Source organism: Phaethon lepturus, unplaced genomic scaffold (genome assembly GCF_000687285.1).
Source record: "Phaethon lepturus isolate BGI_N335 unplaced genomic scaffold, ASM68728v1 scaffold9006, whole genome shotgun sequence".
Lineage (NCBI taxonomy): Eukaryota > Metazoa > Chordata > Aves > Phaethontiformes > Phaethontidae > Phaethon > Phaethon lepturus.
The window spans coordinates 1-21,457 of record NW_010545516.1 but is presented as its reverse complement, the minus strand read 5'-3'; the positions used below and the strand labels follow the sequence as shown (position 1 = coordinate 21,457).

Below are 21,457 nucleotides of genomic sequence, written 5' to 3'. Positions count from 1 at the left end.
GAACAGGACATCTCTCAATTTAGAATGAATACATTAGATGTAATTTCTAAAACTATTTCTGGTGTAAAAACCTCAGCTGGGATAATTTTTGCGTACAATTTCACAGGGTTCATAACAGCATCTCAACCGCAGGGTAAGATGCAGCCAGAATGTATTACAGAGGCTTATGGAAACTGGCTTCATGAATGTATTATGGAACAGATCCATGTTTTAAATGGAATTAAATCAACCTCTGGAAATGTAGACCGACTACAACCATATGACTGTGTTAATGTTTAGATAATGGTGACACTGTTTAATTTAGGTCCGATTACTTTGTATGCCTTACTAATCACCCACCTCCAGAGGAGGAATTGCTAAGAGGGACTTCAAGGAGACATCTTGTTACAAGGAAGATAACAAGGATAGAACAACGGTACTGGCCTGAAGTCAGCAAAAAAATCCACAGTAACTGGGGTAAAGGTAAAGGTAGCAGGGGGAGATCACGACCACTGACTCAATTCAGGGTCTATGCAAACTGTCCCCCCACCTGCAAAGAGCATGCGTGCTGGTTTACATGGCAAGCAAAGCTAATTTAAATGTAACAAGCCAACAGCAAGGATACAGTGATCACTAACCAATGAATGTAAATTTGGGTGGGTTTTGCATTGTTTCTGCTAATCATGTAACAGGATAAATACATTGCAATTCCTTCGTGTGGCATGCTAGCTTTGTGGGATTATCCCCTAGCACCCACCTTTGCGCAAACATGAAATAAATATCTCGGCTCTGTGTGTAAGATTGGCTTATTGCACAGCGGGTACCCGACCCCGCTTGTGGGACAACAGAAACACTTCCCAGATGTTGTTCTGTCAGCTCCACTGAGTGCGTGAGCACACAGCAATGGAACAAATATGATCTAGAGGTCACACACAAGCCACACAGTTTCACTGAACACCAGAACCTAATTAGAAAGATACCAAGCATCTTCAGAACAATGGCTATGAATTAAGTAATATTTTTAAATAATTTTTTTAAAAAAATCAAAGTTATTGTTATAATTTAATAAACAAAGACTAAGCTATACAACCAAAGTATTAAATGCAGACTGTACCGAAGTTTTAATGAAATCCAGGTTTTTCAAGTTTTCCAGCAACCTTTGACTCTAAAAGACCACAGCAGAAGGGAAACAAAAGGAAGACACAAATGCACAGCTTTAGAAGTTGAAAATTATTCTGAAAAACATTAAATAGTCAGTACCATAATTTCTATTTCTGAACAAGCCCCCACTATGCATCAGAGATTCATCCAGTTCTTATTTGTAAATTTAGAATGTAATGGAAAAATATTTTCTGTTTTTAGTAAAACACTGACTACAAAGCAATTTTCATTAAGATAAAGTCTTCGTGTATTTGTTGACAAAGTTACAGAGATATTACAACTCTGTTGACTAACTAAAGCACAGTGTGTAGCAGAATAGTTAATTTTCTCAAAGCTACCACAGCAACTGGTTATGACGGCTTTCTAAATCATTTTCATTAGAAATGATCAAAGAAACCACATTCTTACATTGTGGTTTAAGACTATTAATAGATTATTATAAAAGCTAAGATCAATCTTAGCTGCCACAAAATCTTAATGACCAATAAAACTTTATCACTCTTAAGTCTTTCATGCCAATGAGCTTCTTCACTAACCGTTACAGAAGCTTTCCATTTCCATTTTGCCCTTCTTTGAATTTTTTGTAAGTGCTGTGCTTTTAAGGAAAAATATTTTGCATATAAACAATGCATTTTTTAACTAACACATTATATCGGGCCTTAATTTTTACTAGGGTAAGACTCGACTTCAAAAAATAGTGCACTTGCCACTCTATCTGAAGAAATGTTTAAGTCCTTTTTGTCAGGCGTTTATAATTTACTATTACTTGAATCAATATGATGCTGAGTAGGAAAATAAGAAAGTCTTTCTCTGAAGAGCTTTCAAGCAAAATTGTTAAAATAGAGAAGTGACAAAAAAAAGAAGCGATTATGTTACTTCACTGTTTAGAAAGAACGAAGATTAAGTATTTCTCATTAAAAAAACTAATAAAATATACGATCTAATAGTAAAAGCACATCCATCCCCCAAACACTTTACTCTGCTTTCATAATTTGTAACACAATATGAACCAATATGCTATGCTGTCAGCAACTACAGTATTTTTAGTTGATTCTTCTACAGTGCATCACAATAATAAAAGAGATGTATTAACAGCTACTATTAAAACATTCCTAAGCGTAACGGTGTTCTGTGATAGCCACCTGCGTATCACTTGTACTATCATGGCTATCCAAACTTTGTTTCTGCTTGTAGACTCAAACTGTTAAATCAGATGGTGAGGATTCTTAAGAACAGTCTCCAAGCCATACACAAAGCAGCAAAGTATCAGGAAACAACATGGCAACAAGCTGTTGCTTACCAGTTGTGAGGCATGCTTTATCCTCTCTACAATCCCATCGTGGCCCAGGTACTGCAGTGAGAGCCACAGTGGCAGGGCACGGAGCTTCTCTACGGGCTGACTTGATGTCAGCCCAGCTGCTAAGGACTGAAGAGGAAATAAACAATAAACAAACCACTATTAACGTCTCTTCAACTATTCCATTTTTGACAGCTTACAGACCATGTCACAGCTTCAATAAGGGAGCTTTTGCAAATTATAATTTAGATGCTTATGAAGAACAAGACACTACACCATGACCAAAATTAAAGCTTCAAGATCTCGAGAATGACTGAGGAGTTGAACATACCAAAGACGGATCCTCATGTCTGTAGAGTGTCACTGCAGGTACAGCCGGGAGACCCAACCAGGAACCCAGAGTAAGAGTCATGCTGTCACATTTTGTAGCAGCCTGAAGTTGATTACCATAAGCAGAATATAAGCCATATGTATTTTGATTAGATCATGACCTTAAAAATCTAAAGCACATTCAAGTTTCTAGATACAGTAAAACATACCAGTACAGAAGAGGAGACATAACCCAAAGCCAAAGTTGCCAAATTCACACTAGAAAAAGAAAGTGGTTTTAGCAAATATTAAATATGCATTAAGAGATACCATTTTAATCTCCAGTTTAAATATTTCATGTTGATACGTAAAGGGAGGTAATTTTTGTTCGTATATTTTTCCTTAACAATGTAGTAGATGTTGCTACTTGGTATTCCAAGATTGAAAACCCAAAAATAAAAATCTATTTCAATCAAAAAATGGTTCAGTCCAACCTTTGGGGAAATCATCCCCTGAAGTCCTACCCATAATTCAGTATCAGTTTGGTATCAGAAATTAATAGCATGCAAATATAACACTATATAATGAAGTATCAGGAGAAACAGAGTCTCTACTCCAGGCTCAAAAAAAACCAAAACAAAACACCTAGAGAACTGAGTCTTCATTAACATTGTTTAAGTTCTTGGAATTTCTTTTCCTCTTGGTTTAATACTCCTCCCAATTATGTTGCACAGTCTTGCAGCAGTTTTCTTGACAACTTTCATTAAGGTGTTATCTCTTCCACACTCATTTCATTCTCCTTTCTAATTCTCAATAATTACTATTTTGTATACTAATTGTATAGTGTTTCTCCTGACTTGTCCTATAAGGTCTTTTTATTCTTATTCCAAGCTCTTCAAAGCAAGGGCAGATAAGATTACCATCTGAGCAAAAGTAATCACTAACCTATACTGAAATAACCACTCCGATTAATTATTCCTGTATATGTAAAACAATTTGTATCTCATGCAGTGAACAAAATTATAACCATATAAAATACTCAATGACAAAAATAAAGATGGTCCTATTGCTCTCTACTAGCTGGTTAGCTGTAAAATTATGTGCTGTCCATTAGTTAAGACTTTTTAATGAATATAGTTACACAGAAATAAATTTCAAGTTTCATACCCTTCTACATGGAGCCACATATTATACTGCTCACAAAGTTCCTTCAGTCGGCCAAGTTTATCTGTGTGCCCAGCACCTGGTGTCCCTTTGTTGAAAAGGAAAAAAGGCAATGACAAAGGGTAAGCATGCAAACTAGGACTACATAAAAGGAGCTCTTGTACTGTTGTCAAAAGTCACACAAGAGCAGGAAAAAGGATTTTTAAAAAGAGCCCAGTACACAGTATTCATAACTGGTTCATTGTGACTTACGACTAATTGGAATTCTAGGCAAAAAATAAAGACACTTGTTTTGCTTGTCAATATATGTTAAAAATACTTAGAAAATTAGATGTCCTAGGTACTAGAAGACTCAGCAGCCTCAGAAAAGAAATGCAGACAACTTTAATATGTTCAAACTATGACCTCAACTAAAGGAAACAAAACCAAGATTAACATCTCTGATATTTTTCCAAGTCCAAAGCAAGTAGCAGTCACCTCCTTCATTCATACTTAAAAGGAATTTTGTTCATGAGCAGTTCTGTTTAATTAACTAGAAGAAAAATATAATTTTTAAGGCTAAAGTTGATGGCACATCCATCAAAAATTTTTGAACTGTTAATGTGAAACTGATTTTCAACAAGAGATTTGCACTCACTGAAGTAAGGTCTAGTTATATTAATACATCAACTGTAGTAGTACAATCCAACTTTAAATCAGTTAAATAAAAACCCCTCTAGACAGATAATTATTGTGTGGTCATTAAGATATTTCCTGATATTTCTTGACATGCAACCACTAAGCTGTTTAAGAAAACATGTTTTTATTCTGGATTTTTTATATATTCAGGAAATAGCATGCTTGTTTTGTTATTGTTTGTCCATAGCACTTACCAGCATTGGCCACAAGCATCAGAGGCAGTTTTCCAGACTCAACATCGTCTTTAATCACTCTGTCCAACAAGGCAACATCCTGTTATCAATAAGAAAAAGATATGTATTTATCAGTACGTTTGTCAAACAATACAGAATTGTTTCTGCTGAATTGGAAAAAATGCATTAAGAGCAAAAATGGACAGCATTCTGAAGTTCTGGAAGACATTCTTAATGTCTTTGTGGCTTGCAGTTTCTTCTTCTCAAAGGTAAAATAACCTGAAGGTCAGATAAAGCATTTGTGAAAAATACAACACAAATAAATCATGTTGTTTGTAAGCGTACCTCCGACTACATGTGTTCTAGAAATCTTGGACTAAAAAAGCACCTTACTATATGCCATTAGAAACAACTTGCAAATGACAAAACCAAGATACCAAGATAAAAAGCTGCTGGCTTTTTAGAAGATTTCAGTCTACAATTTGTACAGCTATAACATAGAAGACTCAGAGGCTGAAAAAGTAAGTACATTAATAAGCTTCTCCTAACAACATACTTGACATTCATGTAATGAGGTTTTTAAAAAAAAGAATAAAAACAGAAACCAAAAGAGCTCTTAAAGAAGAGAAACTTACCATTTGGTGTTGAGATCCAAACATAGTGTTACAAGGCACACGGCACATGCAAGAAAGAGGTAACCCTAGCTGCAATAAAAATGATGGAATTTCAACAACTGAGACATACTCATTTCAAGCATTCATAGAAATACATGGGGTGATGCAAAAAATAGTAGATATGACAATAAAAAGCTAGATATCACATTATAAAGTAAGTTTTCTGCTAAAACTTAAAATCAAATTAATAGCAGAGAAAGCACAGGAGAAATTAAAAAAAACAACAGTAAACTTTTGGTTAGCAGGTCAACTGTGTTCAGTTGTTCTGAGATACCCATGCCCTGTACAACAGCCTAAACTCAATCCTGTTTTTCTTGGCCACCCCTGCAATTAATACACCTTATGAGCAAATGTGTGCTTTGTACATGGGCCACGTTCCACTGGAGGTTCACAGTCACTTTACTACCGAGTAGGGAGCAATCTGCCTACTTTGATCATACAGCTCAGGTGACTATTCATGCTGGTTAAGTCTGATGGAGGCAAATTCCAGATAACTTCTGCATCATCAACATAGAGGGAGGCTGGCGAATCAAGGTCTCTTACATTTAGATCTTTAACTTGGAAGATCATCAGTAGACAAGTGAAATCTAGTTGACTGTACTCATCATCACTGAGCAGAAGATTCAGCATGTTAAGAGAACTACAGTTACAGACTAGTTTGTTTTAATCCTTTCATTTAACACAACTTGAATCAATGTCTGACTATCAATTGTCTGCTCTACAATATACACTACTTCTCAAAATCTAAGATAAAATGCTGTCACTTCTAAGTTCTGTGATCGCCTAATTGTGGACAGGTTACCTCATAAATAAAAGATAAGGCACCACTGTTATTAGCAGAATCTACTCTGTACTCAGAAGCAAAAGGCTCCCAAAATACTGATTCTTAGCAGTATTTCTTGTATCAAACAGTTTTGGTCAATAACTACATGCAACACTTGGCTTACCAAAGTAACACTAACTTATTTCAATGAACAAAATTTTACCACCTACTTCCCAAGTCGTTTTAGCCAAGTTCCGTCTATGAGACCATTTTTATTTCTCTGCAGTCTACATTTTTAATCTATTAGTAGTACCTCTGCCTGCCTTCTCCAAAGACTTGTAAAACAAAGGCCATAAGAACTCAACCCTTCATTTCAGTGCATGTTAAGTTTGAAAAATATCACTAGTGCACTGAATGTTAGGTATGCAGTAAGAAAATCTGTATATGGCCTCAATTAGTTTATTTAAGCCAACAAATATTCATGCAAATAAATACTTGGCAAAACCAGTAAGTTTTAGACATAATTAGGAAAAACTGGGTTTCTTTAAAGCGCTGGGTTGTAGGGTAATCTTGCTATTCCAAGCAAGACATTTTGAAATGGGATCACCACAGCCTACTTCTCCCTCAACAGTTTTCCTTTAAAAGAGAAAAAAAAAGACAATTTTTATTAAAAATAAACAGGGGCATCATTCAGCACAAATTTTGCAGTAACTCCGTCTGGAAATCCAGTATGTTTGGACTCGGGTCTTTTTCACCATGACCAACAGCTTATGTAAAGCACAATGCAATCTAGAAACAATCAGTTGTTAGAAAAAAAAAAAAAGGCAGCATGTAGGATCCTTTCATTGGAAATATTCAGAATATTTTTCTTCCTTCCGTTGTATTGTTGCTGCAAAATAGAGACTGTAAATGCAACCTGAAAGTATTTTTTCCAGACAAATGGTGTTAATTTAAACACATGATCCACTGCAGCTACTGAGGTTACCCCCAGTATGGACTTTGCTTCCTTTGACTATGTTTTATAATTAAGTTGGAAATCACAATTAATAAAGCAGTATCACCACACTGTGTAACATTTTTGTATTACTAGCTTGCAGATATTTGGCTGGCATCAAAGTATGGTTTCACCTCAGACACCCTTCCCCTCCCACCCCCTGTTGTGTTGCTTTTTAGTCACATTGCTGCTGTTTCTACTATGAGGAAAAATAAGTTAAGTTTTCAAAATCATCAAAGTTACGCTTTTACTAAAATCAACTTTTTTGAGGCCAAAGCAGTATTTCAACAGGCAGACACATCATCCTAAGTCTTAGAACCATATATAATTTTATAACCTATAAAAATCTATTACGTCCATAGAAAGGCAAAGAAGAGATGAGAATGAAGGGAATCTGCTCATGAATCACACACACAGAATCATTAAGGTTGGAAAAGACCTTTAAGATCATCACGTTCAACCATCAACCCAACACCACCATGCCCACTAAACCATGTCCCGAAGTGCCACGCCTACACGTTTTTTGAATGCCTCCAGTGATGGTGACTCTACTACCTCCCAGGGCAGCTTGTTCCAATGCTTGACCAGAGGAACACTTACCACGTGAATGTGTGGAAGGAACAGCAGAGCTGCAGAAAGAGCCTGCTCAGCTTGCTTGGGGATACATTATTCAGTCAACATAGCAGCATTGGGAAAAATCTGAAAAAGTTTCACTCCTAACAGTGGAAGTTCCAGGTAGACACATGGATCTAAAGGAAAACTTTCACTTGCTCCAACCAATTTACAAGACTGCTGCCAGTAGTGTACCAGACTGTACTGCAAGTACCAGTCTCTTGCAGGAAAAGTCTGAATGTATTTTTAAAATCTAAATTTCAAGTAGGCAACATGAAGCCAGATAGGTTCTACTTGCAGCGAAAACCCCCGTTGATTCACTTTACCTGATTGCAGAGAGCTTGGCCCAAGCCTGTTCTAGCTGCAGAACTAATGTATATGACAGGCTGCTTAGTATATAGCACGTTAAATCCTTCTATTGTATAATCTTCATAGCGTGTGTGAATAACAAGTCGACAGATTTTTAGGAGACCTTCGCGATCATCTTCATGGTAATATGCTGATCCATTTTCATATCTGCAAGAAAAGCCAAGTGATTATGATCAACAAAACCAATGGCCAGATTAGCAACTAAAATAACACTTACCAGCAAAGGAGCTTACAAGAGGACAAAGAAAATAGATTAAAAACCCTTCTATTTTCCCCAGGCTAAAGTAGAGTAGAAGGAAACTTTGACAAGACAGGCTGAGATTAACGAGGGAAGCCTAGTATGTACTTTCATTTAGACTAAGATAAAGTAAGAAGGAAAAAATATCTGGGTTCCTAAGGATTGCCTTTATGGAGTTCAAAACCTTGCTTACTAAGGGTGGAGTGGGGGAGGAAGCACACAAAAGGCTTCATCTGGTTTTAATATGCATGTAAATTCTAGCCTGCTAATTTAAAAGAGAATGCAACCTGTCATTCTTTAAGTTAGTAAAATTGGAATGAGACATGTGAAGTAAATTGTCAGAAACTTGCAAACTTTATTATGAAATCACAAATTAAGATATTTTGCAATACCCAAAATTAGTGCTGTCATTTGTATTTTAGAGAGTTTGAAAATAAGACCGTAATTTAGTACAATCTATTCATCACACTGCAAGACAGTTCTCCAGATGCTTTAGATGAGTTACATAAACAAAGTATATTTTTCCCCAGGAATATTTTAATGATTTTATGGCTATTTTGGCTTCAATATGATTAATCAAGGCATGTTTCCCTGAGGCTCATGGGGGTGTGAGGGTGTGTGTCTGCTCCTCCCCCACCATTTTTAACCCTTCTAAGAATCAAACTCAGATCAGCCCATTAACATTTATAGTCAAGAAACGGGAGCAAAGTAACCAAAGAAGAGATAAGGTACGAGTGTTCCACATTGAGGGCAATCCCTCAGCTGTCTTAACTATAGAAAAGGAAACAGCAACAGTGAAAGTAGTAAATATGTCAATTTATTAAGCAACTTCCAAGTTAGATTTTTCTTCCAGCATTTTTATGCAACACGTATGCCAGTGGTCTTGTGCAATTAAAGAGTGGCATTTATCAACAAATTTACATAAAGTCCCTGAAACATCTTAGGTTACCACACACTATCTGATGCACAAATACTGCTAAGTATTCCAGAGTTGAACTCCAGAATAACCCACAAGCAAACATTTACTTCACCTTTACACAACGGTTCTGTGCTCTAACATGGGCAAAGGGAAACTCCTCTAGTGTTGCTCATAGCCACGTAAAATGTCAAGAAGTATGAAGCAGTTCACAGCGTGGTATTTGTTCAATGCTGTTGCTTACAGGTCACAAAACTTTGGGAACCACAGTCCAATAGATACCCAGCATTAATCATAAAATCATGATGTTATTGAATATTTTACTCAAAACAGAAATAGTTTTTTTTTTTTAGCCGTGCCATTTAGAAACACCACTGACACACTCTCACTATATGCACATACATTTGTCAAAATAGCTGGATTACCTGCAACTTCTCAAATTTCATCATTGCACAAGGTTTTGACATCTTTAAATCAAAGACAGATAAAGACAATAATTGAATTAATAAAATAATTCTGATAGAGGTAAGCCCGTCAATGTAGGAAAAATCCTTCATAATTCTAGCAACTAAATTTGTGTTAACTTCAGTTACATTTTTACCATTTCATCTTGCACTGTGCTAAATAAGTAAATAAATAAATCTCAGTAGCACTGGGAAGATTTTCTGAAAGACACAGTAACATGAGAGGAAGAAAGTGGTGGGTTTTTTGCTTCAGGAAGGAAAAAAAAAAGGCATTTCTAATTAGTGAATTCCCCCCCCCCACTCCAACACACCCACACAGATTTCTATTCTTCTTCTCTCATGTAACAGTTTCAGATATCTGTGCTACATGATGAAACAGGCAGTTATGAAGGATTTAACTGTACTGTAAATTTCAGTAGTGTGACCTACCATACCTGGAAAGATAAACTAGATCCAGGAAGCGCAAAGGAGAAGGTAACTGAAGACATCTTTTAAAAATATGAAGTACCCCAAGACTCAGCAACATAGCATATGCCTCAAGAAACAAGAATTCAGTTAAATGTTTGACCAACTGTATGTATGCAACTGTACTTTGACCCTTAGCTCCACCATATTGCCCTTATAAAAGGTTTTTTATGGCAAGCATGTTATTAATAAGTTCCTGCCACTCAACAAGCAGTCTTTTTTTTTTTATTTTTAAAATTATGTAATGCGTTTAAGACCTTTCAAGTAACATTTGTAAGTTTGTGGCACAGTGGTTTCTTTTGTTGACATCCTCAGTCCAGTCACACATATTTTTAAACAATTATCACTACCTAGTCATACATAAGTTATTCAGTGACTCACCTGAAAAGCCTGCAGAGCCAGAGAGTAGTATCAGAAAGGATCCTTGTTGTAAGTTTTCTCAGTCTTTCCCTGTCCAGCACTGATATATAAGCAGCCAAACTATGTCCCAGTAGAGCCATATGACCCTGTTCACCAACGTTTTGAAGTCTGCAAGCCAGAACACAGTAACTGCCAACTAAATACGTCATGAACATTACAGTAATTTACGTTTGCATGTTTTTACTATAGAGTGGCAGAATTTGTTGATGTGCAATTTTAAATATTTAGCAGAGAGGTACAGTATACCACAGTCACCTTCCTGCCATTGTGTGTTACATACTAAATGCCAGTGCAGACAAAAGCACTTGCACTTCACTTCAGTTGGCCTAGCTGCTTACAATAACACCTTAGCTTCTTTTTTAGCCAGTCAGCTCGCATGAGTTGGAATTAAGCACTTTATCTGCATTAAGACTTTAAAGTCCATTAAATGCATACCTTCCCTCATGCAGCGAAAACTCAAGAGACATTATTAATAATATCTTCAGAGGCATAGCTTTCATTAGTTTGTTGGTGGTTTTTTTGTTTTGTTGGTTTTGGTTTTTAATCTCCAAGCTATTTTTCAAATGTTAATTTTCAACAATCTTCCGCAGATTATTTAGTATTATTTCTATTTTACAGAAAAATGGAAACAAAACATTTGATTTCCTCCTTTTTTTTTTCTTTTGTATTTAAAATCTACAGATAGAAATGGTAAAAAGAATTTATTGGTGTTCAAAGTTTTATAAGACTTTCAGACTTAAAACAACTTTCAGAAAGTAGGAAACAAAATGAGCTGTCACATCAGAAACAATTCCCTTGTACAATTCAATATAGCAATTAGTAATGAAAGCTTTATAATTTTAAGAAAGCCAAGCCTAATGCGTTACTCTGGTTCACTATATAATGTAATTTGCCTTTAAAAAGTGACATGGTTGCACAATATCTTTACACTTTAAAACACTTAAATGTATAAGTTCTATAATAATCAGAATATAACAAAACCAGGTATCTTTCACATATAATAATTCATATCGGCCTTACCGGTAGGCCTGTGAAGTTTCCTCTTCCTCCTCTCCATGCATTAGGTTCTGAACTAACTGAAGTATGCTCACCATATCCTGGCCACTGGCATACCAGGGAGGGCAAAACAAAACCACATCAGGAGAAGGAAAAAAAAAAAAAAAAGTAAGTACCAGCATCTAACAAAGAGACCATTTGGGATGCTGCATGGTAAGCCATGAAGACAACACTGCACTTCTACAGAATGCTGAGTATAGCAACAAAAACAGTTCCTTACTCTCAGAAAAACAGATCATGAAGACAAGGTTGCTGAATCAATTTATTCAAAACCCTACTTAATTATAGTAGAACACTTCCATAAGTATGAACTCAGACTCACAGAAAAACAGATCTACTGAAATCTGAAAATTTGGACTGAAAAGTTAGACTTGACAACATTTAATTGCTTATTGCTACACAGCAAAGTATGGTAATAGCTAAGGATCCAAATTTCTCTTCACATGATCCAGCTTCAGCTCACAAACTCAGCATATCTCTTGAACAATTACCTACAAATATTAGTTTCTGGCAAACAAAAGCTACATTAGACTGCTGACATGAAGCACTAACATGATAAAACTGGAAAAGACCCACAACACTTCAACTTGTATAATTCCAACTAAAATTTACAGTAGTATAAAAACTTACACTCTGACAGTTGAAATTGCTTTTTATTCTTAGAAAAGCTAATTCAGTGTCTCCAATCAAACCTAAGTTTAGTTTATGTACACAAAAGAGTTAAACAGATTTTGCAGTCTTCCAAAGAGGCTACAATCAATTTAAACCTTAGTTTTCAGATACAATGATCTTACTGCCTTATACACAAGAGCTCTGTATAATTTTTTTAAGACAGCTGTGCTGAAAAGGTGGGATTTTTTTTGTTTTGTGAGTTTGGGTTTTTTTTAAGACTTTCAACTTTACCAGTCTCAGGTTTTTTTTTTTTTCTGGACGTTTTAATGATTCTTTATTCTATAGCACAACTTTATCTATATTTACTTTAAGTTGCAATCACAGCAGCAGGCAACAATAATTCATTAGATTCCAATTGTTCAAAATTTCAGCCGCCAAGAACAAGTAATCTTTCTTTCTTTTTCCTATGTGACTATGGAAATAGTTGGTATGATGATAAATTTTTTCTTCCCCTACCCAAGTATGGAAAAAGTTGATATAATGCCTGGCCTGGCAAATGTCCATGTCTGCATTAATACAGAAGTTGCTTGGAAACCAAACATGTTACATGTATTTTACAGATTCTGAAAAGTAAAAAGTTTGTCTCAAAACTGTTGTTGCCTACCTGCCTTGCAGTGGTCCAGGAATATCCTTCCGTGCATACTTCTTTTCATTTTCCTCCTCCACTTTTCTAAGTTAAAGAGACAAGAACAAACTATGTATTTAGTTTGTGTTTTATACCATCAAATAAGTAGCTGACTTTGACTTGAAAAAATACATACTGACATGTTTGCAATCTATTTCACTGACAATTTTCATAAATAAATCAGATAAGACCAGCAAAAAAGTTTAGCTCAGACTGAATTAAAGAGTTCCCAAGTTTTGTTATTTTTAGTTCTTTAACAGAAAATGTCAAAACTTACCGAAGTCTTATATATATGACCTTAAAAGGTCCCTTCCAACCCAAAGATTCTATGATATATAAGAATTAAAAGTTACTTGCACAGCAATAAGAAAAAAAAAAGATCTAACATTTCTGAAAAAACAGACTCACTGGACTTGCCCTGAATATTACAGAACATGCATGAAAATATGTACATTTATTTTAAAAATCCCATCATTTGAGAAACAATGGTGATTTGTATAGGTGTAAGCTTCAGAATGACAATATGACCTTCAACTACTGGGAAAATGAGTTCTTTCCTGCTTAATGACAGAAACATTAATAATCCTCCCCTTAGCACAGCTATTGTAGTTGTTATCATTTGTACATACCGTTGATTGTCTTCCAGCATCTTCATTGCTTCATTCAGATTCTTTCCCATTTCTGCTAGAGTAGGGTCGACCATCTTTCAGGGAAAAAGAGAACAACTTTCAAGAAAAGACCATAAAACATTTATCTTACTACTGTCCCCACAACATCCTCAATATAAGTTCACGCATTAGCCAGATTCTTCTAGCTAGTCTGTGTGTACTCATTTAAAACAACAACATATTGAATAGCCTGAACTCAAAATATACAAAATGAGAACATAGTACTAACCTAAAGTAACTCAAAAGAAAACTCAATTGTGGAGAAAAAAAAAAAATGGATCTATCAATAATAAAATCCACATCACAAGGAAAGTCAGACATTTTTCCTGATGAAAAATGAAAGAGCATCAGAAGGCAAGAAGAATTTCAGCAGCGCAAGATGTTCAAGTGCTTATTATAATGCTTTAGCTAAAAAACTACATATGTACCACTTTAGCCCAACTGAATGATTTTTTTTGTTTTTCATAACCATTCTACACTAGCAATAAAACTTCAACTATTCCTTTAAATGTAAAAGTTCACATGCAGTACTATTCAAAATTAAAACAAAAAAAAAATCAAAAACCTGCTAAGGGACATCCTAATCTTTCTACAGAGCATGGAAAACAGGTTGATATCCCAAATACAATCAGAATTATTTCAGTGGCAAATCCCATTTAGAAATTATCCTTTTACTTCACCTGAGAACTCATGTTTCTGCACCAACAAAAAGTTGCCATACCCTCAGCTGAGTTGACTGGCAGTCAGCTCACGATGTACAGACTAAACTAACCCCTCTGCCATAATTGTAATGGGGTGGGGGGGAGGAAGGGGGAGACCAACAAAAAAACACCTCCCACCCCCAAACAAGAGAGTGATCAGTGGGTAGGTACACCACTATTCTTACAAGAGACTTGCCTTCTAGAAAAGTCATTTGGGAAACTAAATACTGAAAAATTTGACCAAGGCAGGTTTCAGGTCACTGGGCATGTTGATGCAAATTCAGAGGAAAATTTGCATAAATTGACAGTTCATTCATTAGATTGCCAGTTCAACTAAAAGGTATTCAAATGTGCAGTTCAACTAAGAGGTATTCGAACGTGTTCAAGTAATAATTCCTGGAAGGGGTTAAAAAAGCCAACATTCCCTACCTAGGAAACACAAGAAGATACCATTTAAGACCGCTCTAGCAAAGGCAGAAATAAAATGGCAGTCTTCCCTGCCATTTCTCTGTGCAGGTTCCCTGCCAAACTTTTACAACAGTAAGTTTTCAAAACAGATGAGAAAACACCTAATCCAAATACTCTTGTAAATCCATTTTTTCCTATTTCTGGTACCTTTAAACCAATTTTTAATCTTAACTTATTGGAAAGATGCCTTTTAACTAGACAAAACAGTAAAACTGACCTGCAGCAGGCAGCTTAAGAAAGACTGACATACAGAAAAGGTTTATCTTCCAGCAGTTGCAGCCCTCTAGCCACACAAAACAGGTCAAAAATCCTGATTTCACTGCTGAAACCAGGTAACAACAAATAGTTGTTAAAGAGCTTGTCAGGGTGGAAGAGCTTTAAAAATCATTGAACTTATTTCCCCTGAACCAGTGACACGTTCAAAGATGAGTAAGTAGGATTTTCCAATGAACTGCTTTTGCTTTAAAGAAGTCTGTTTTATGAACTTTAATCCAAGAAGCCTGGCAGAAGCTTGTGACACCGACACAAGAGATCTGGACAGGAACATTTATGCATTTAAGGATTAGATGCCATTGAGAAGCTTCCAGATATCATCTGGCAGACTCTGATTTATCTATAGCAATTGATATTAAACTGTATTTGAAAAATAAATACACCCAAACTGTATTTGAAAAATAAATATTTGAAAAATAAAAGGTAGAAGGTAACACCATGGATGAGACCCATCACATTAAGCAGCAAAAGACCCTAAGATACTCAGGTGACCCTGTTACAGAATCTCTTCTCCCTTCCTCTACTTCCCAAATGTACTGTAAGCACAGCCTCCATAAATTCAACATCAATCCTTTTTCAAAAGATCAGCCCACATACCAAAGCCTGTAGTAGTTAACCCTTTAGACTGCTGCTAAGGTTGGGGGGGTGTTAGGAGGAGGGGTGGTGGTTGTTTAAAAAAAAAAAATCCCCAGAAAGTTTAATATTTAAGCTTACATTACCCACACCGCAGGGATTTAATAGCGTGTCTGCTGGAGTATTTGAGAAACTGTATTCCTAAAAGCCTGCACACACTTTCCATTGCTGTTGATGGAATGCATGCAACTGTTGCACACATGCAACAGGGGGAAGTACATTTGCTCATGCAGATGCAGACACAAAAGCAAATTTAATCACAGAAGGTGGTGGGATTAATTTACATAAGGATTTTACACTATTTTCATCCAGAAGACTAATCAAGAAAATAAAAAAATTGAGAGTTACCGTATGTTCAAAGCCTATTTTTAACCAAAATTTTCAGAGATGTAACTCGTAGTATAGCAAGTGGTAGGTGGCTGAAAGAATCAGTAGCCAGGTATGGTCACACTGAATCAAACCAAGATTGATAGCGCTCTATATTCTGTTGCTTTAGAAGTGGCCAGTAACCAATGTTTGGGGGAAGAACAAAAGAACAGTGCAAGTGTCCAAGTTTTGGCTGGGATAGAGTTAATTTTCTTCCTAGTAGCTGGTATAGTGCTGTGTTTTGGATTTAGTATGAGAAAACGTTGATAAGACACTGATATTTTCAGTTGTTGCTAAGTAGTTGTAGAGCTTACACTCAGCCAAGGACTTTTCAGCTTCCCATGCTCCGCCAGCGGGGAGGTGCACGGGCAGCTGGGAGGGGGCACAGCCAGGACACTGACCCAGCCTGGCCAGAGGCATATTCCCTCACGCTCAGTGTGTAACTGGAGTTGGCCGGTAGGTGGGAATTGCTGCTCGGGGACGGGCTATCGATCACTGGGTGGTGAGAACTGCTGCACTGCGCTTCACTTGGGTTTGTATATTCCTTAATAATTATTATTACTACTATTACTATTAACTTTTTCCCCTCTTTCTTTGCTGTCCTAGTAAACTGCTTTTATCTCAACCCACAATGTTTTCTTCCCCCGATTCTCTCCCCCATCCCACCTGCGGAGGGGAGTGGAAGTGAGCAAGTGGCTGCGTGGTACTTAGTTGCTGGCTGGGGCTATATCACAACAGCAAGTATTCAATAATATTTTCCCAAAAGAACTCCCAGCATTTAGCAATAAATGGCTTTTTACACTGTTTGCTTCTACAACACCAACTTGCTATAAGGGCCACAACTTAATTAAGCACCAATTAAAAAAGCAGTAGAAATAAAAAAAGTTCAAGACCTCATCACAGATATTAAAAAACACTGCAAGCACGCTCAGAATACAATATATATAGCCAGAAGAAAAACCTAAATGTGATCATTGGCAATATTTCCATACATTCTCAGTGGTTTCCAGAGTTGCACCACATCAAAGAAACTTTGAAAAGAAATGTTACTTAAACAAAAAAAAAAAAAAAAAAAAAAAATCAGTTTTGCTCCTGGGAGACTTTAAGGGAGTAACTGACTAGACATAATTTGCTGATTGTGACTAGCTCACATACTTTAATTCAGGTTGCCATAAAACATGATCAGTGGCCGCAAGACAATTATTTGCTTGAACTTTCCTCAGCTTCACAGGCAAATATTCAAACAAATGTGTTGTAGATGAGGACAGAAGATGTAGAGGCATTACAAAAAGGGCTCTGAGCTGCTTTTGTTTGTTACTAACACAAAATTCACCTGCTGGAATTACATCAGATGTTAAAACATGCACATGCTTACCTTGTGACTCATCCTGTCTCACTTACTAGTAATTACACGTGCATGAAACCCTTCTGCCAATAAGCTGGCAGAATAAATACATAAAATACAGTTTTAGAAGTCCAAAGAAGTTACCCTAAGATCCATAAAATGCTATATAATCCAGAAAGTCTTTGAGTTCTGATGTGGGTTTAATTGGAAAATGAATTCCTTCTGGTTTTTTCCCATTTATAAGTGGATATGCAGCAATTTATTTTCTCCTTTGAATTATGGGAAGCAATAATTACTGCTGCATACTGAATTTTATATATGCTTCCTCCTCTGCTCACATGAGGAAGAGCATGGAAGTGAGAAGCAGAAGACTATCTACTTATCTACTATCTACGCAAGAAAAATAGGCGTGGCAAAGTTGCAGCAACAAACCATTCAATTAAGAGAGATTTCTGAACACACTTTAATCACATGCCATAATAAAGTAGTACATTGCTTTAGTTTTGTCTGTAAATGAGATCAAGTGTGTATAAAATCCAATCAGTAATAAACAGAATACTTTTTTCAGGTTCTTAAACTGTTTTTAAGACAACTGGTGGATGAATTCTTGAATACTACCTCCTGAACCACAGGACACACTTCCTGAGGGAGTTAAACCAGCTGTGTTAAATACTACATTAGCCTTAGTTTCTGCACTCAGTCCTTTGCCTGGTATCACAGGATCTGACTCTGACCACGGTCTGGTGATCCTCTGACCAGATGAGTTACAAGACATGCAATGTCCCTTCAAGCTCTAAGGGGGCACCAGCCACAGCTTCTTCCTTCAACATGTCCATTCAGCATCCTGACACCTCCCACCTCCTTAAGCCCTTCGAAGGCCCTGCCATTCACTACCCTACTTTGTCTTTTATCATTTGTTGCCTTCAAAATGTGTTAATCCAATTCATTAAAGTTAACTTGCAAAAGGTTTGATTTGTGGTTACTTCCCCATTATGTAACTAATCTGTTACTATTTTTTTTAAGCACTTTGAACTGTAAACTGTTTCTGGTTTTAGAGGCAGTGTGTCACACCTTGAGGGCACTTGCAACTGGGCAAGGATAAGACGCCATTCTCCAGTTGTGATAAGACTAGACATTAATTACAAATTCAAAAAGGAGAATGTTGCTTCATATACCAATGTTTTACAATCTTGATTTTGCATTTCCATAGGCTGTACTTCTAATGTAAGAAAGGGACAATTTTTAAACAGTCTACATAAACTGGTGTGTGTGCAAACTCACAGGTGTAGCTTATTATGTATTTCATGAGAAGTATGCCTCATTATCCCACTACATTATTACATTTGCCCAGAAGAAAGTTTTACCAACAAAACCCAAAACCTGTGCTCAACAGTAAATTAATCTCAAACAATATCAGTATTCTTCAGCCACAAGAAAGCTGTGTTTATTCTCCAGGCTAAGAAAAGTTTTAGATAACAAATAAAAAAGGAGCCACTTCATGACTGTTAGACTTGAATGCAAATGGCACTGTATCACTGCAAGGCTTCTGCTTATTGGTATTTGCTCTTTTAATCTTTATCACTTGCTTGACAGGCAGCAGGATTTGCATGCAGGTCTGCAGTCACTAGTTTCCCCATAAAGTTACCAGGATGTTGTGGTAATTAACACAGTAACAAAAGACAAAAGTCACAGGCTGAGCAAGAAACCAAAACAGTTTTCTCATGTTTAGGGAAAACACTGCTGTAGAGATAGTAAGACCTTACAAGAAAAAAAGTTTTCCCTATTTTAGCAGTCACCGAACTTGAAACTTAAAGTGTTAAAATCCTTGAGAAGATTGGTCACTTCTATCAAAATATAAAGGTACAGGAAGGGGAAATCATAGATCTGTTAGCCAAACTTCTGAAATTTAACACATGCTTCCAGAAGAACTTAAATTTGAAGTTCACCCCAAATTTCTGGATTTCAGATAAAATTCATTCTAACTATACCACTTATGACACACAATATTAATACATAAAACACCCAAAACATTTGTCTGATAAAACAAAGATAATTTGCAAAATCAAGCTATGAGATTGTTGGTGTGCACACCTGTGTGTCAGATTCTACAATGGTTTTCCTCGCAATCCTATCATGCAGTGTTATCATTTGCTAAAAAAATCTTTTTCCATTTGCAAGAACCTAATGACTGTAGTCATTCAATATCACCATGCTTTACAGCTAATTAGGTGATTCTACCAAAATGCTGTCTTTGTTATGAAAAATATAAGATTTTGACAAATTTTAATACAAATTAAAAAGTATTTATCACTGACATCCCAATAAGCTACATGTATAAATACATAAGGAAAGAATCCATGGTTCAAATAAAAGACAGTTTCAGATATATTATCATCATGCTTAAATAAGCACAAGTAGACACACATTCTCTGAGGATAAACATATCCCAACTTGGATGAATTTCATATTTATTTAGGGAAAAGAGTTCTTCTATATCATGCTCAAGACTAGATAAAGTGCAGATTGTAGAGCTTTACAACAATCTTAACCAAAGACTATTTCAGGAGGGCACTAACTGCTAAGCGGTTAGAAGACAATAGTTGTATTGTGGCATGTTATACAGAGGACTACAGCTTTTATCATACATGGGGAAAAAGCCATGATAAACAAGACAGAAAGTAGAACAAATGATAACTCTTTATATACATCTATTTACATATATTGAAAAAAATCAGTCATGCAAGTTTTTTTGCAGGGCCCTCACCAATATAAGACTATTCCTTACATCAAGGATACAAATAACCAAAACATGGACTTTTATTCTGTTAAGACATTTAGGTATTTAATTCTTACACAGTGGTTTTATTGCTTCTTATGATAACATAGTCAAACAAAGTTTATAAGGACTTTGTCAATACTACAGGACAAATGCTTGCCCTGTACTAATGTGCCTTCTTTAAACAACTGCATTTGTACCATTATTCTGCTTCAGTCCAGCTGATAAAGACCATATCCCAAACTAGTATATTCAATTAAGTTTTACTTAATTAATTAAAACTTCTCAGAGCAAGCAGCAGCAGCCACAACTTTTGTCAGTGCTAGTGAAGAGCTTAAGCTTTTGAAGGCTACCAAATACTCTGTATTCACGTGGATTGTAACATATCAAACCATTTTGCTACTAACTCATTAACCACATCAGCAAGCTACTTTCTGAATTTCCTTACCCTTCATTTTACTAGAGCACATCCCATCCAAACTTCTCTACACGCTTCCAAAGATTACATAAGACTGAACATGCTGCGTATAGTAAATGATGCAAAGGCAAAGGATGCATTAACATCTGTTAAGAACATAAAGTATAAATTACTTCAAATGTATACTGGCCTCAGAGACATACAACAATGGTGGTAAGCTCTGTATGAGCAGCCATTACATCCTCACTTCTAGGGCAAGTCTTCTGAAGCACAGCAGGTGCCTTGAAAGCCAGCAGAATTGTGGCAGGTCCCAGATTACCAAATTCTGACCAACTCACAGCGACAAAGGCAAAATAAGTTCAGTCGTTCACTTACAGTATTACAGAATCAATATTTGCTTTATACAGTACATTGGACAGAAGAGAGCAAACAGGGCAGCAAACACCTCCAGTATAAAAAAAAAAAAGTCAATATTTTGTCTACTATCCTGCTGTTTTTTTACACGTTAGCATTCCCAGGAAGCAAGATCCATCTTCTTTTCAAGAAAAGAAACAAAAAACCCACGTTCCTAAAGAATTTCCTGATAGTTATTCAGGCTTTTTATAGACCCAGGACACAGAAATAGACGGCGTTCGCACAAGCGACGAACGCCAAGCACCGTGGCTGAGCAGCGGGAAGGGGGCACGCCCGTGGGCTTCACGCGTGACTCAAGGCTTCGTGAGACAAAGTTGACCGAGGCCCGTGCTGCACAGCCCCCCGCGGCGGAGGCGAGCTGGGAGC

General features: G+C 36.4%; 1 protein-coding gene across 1 annotated transcript in view; it reads right to left on the bottom strand.

Annotated features, from left to right (window-relative positions):
• Positions 1-13,732, bottom strand: part of PDXDC1 (pyridoxal-dependent decarboxylase domain containing 1) — a 24,811-nt gene extending 11,079 nt beyond the window's left edge. Inside the window, exons 1-12 of the mRNA XM_010288972.1 lie at positions 13,659-13,732; positions 13,009-13,074; positions 11,697-11,780; positions 10,638-10,784; positions 8,131-8,320; positions 5,397-5,465; positions 4,783-4,861; positions 3,914-3,998; positions 2,977-3,025; positions 2,769-2,870; positions 2,441-2,566; positions 1,094-1,144 (exon numbers count right to left, since the gene is read on the bottom strand). Coding sequence (XP_010287274.1) covers positions 1,094-1,144; positions 2,441-2,566; positions 2,769-2,870; positions 2,977-3,025; positions 3,914-3,998; positions 4,783-4,861; positions 5,397-5,465; positions 8,131-8,320; positions 10,638-10,784; positions 11,697-11,780; positions 13,009-13,074; positions 13,659-13,732 — 1,122 coding nt within the window. The remainder of the gene's footprint in view (positions 1-1,093; positions 1,145-2,440; positions 2,567-2,768; positions 2,871-2,976; positions 3,026-3,913; positions 3,999-4,782; positions 4,862-5,396; positions 5,466-8,130; positions 8,321-10,637; positions 10,785-11,696; positions 11,781-13,008; positions 13,075-13,658) is intronic.
• Between the last annotated feature and the right edge of the window lie 7,725 nt (positions 13,733-21,457).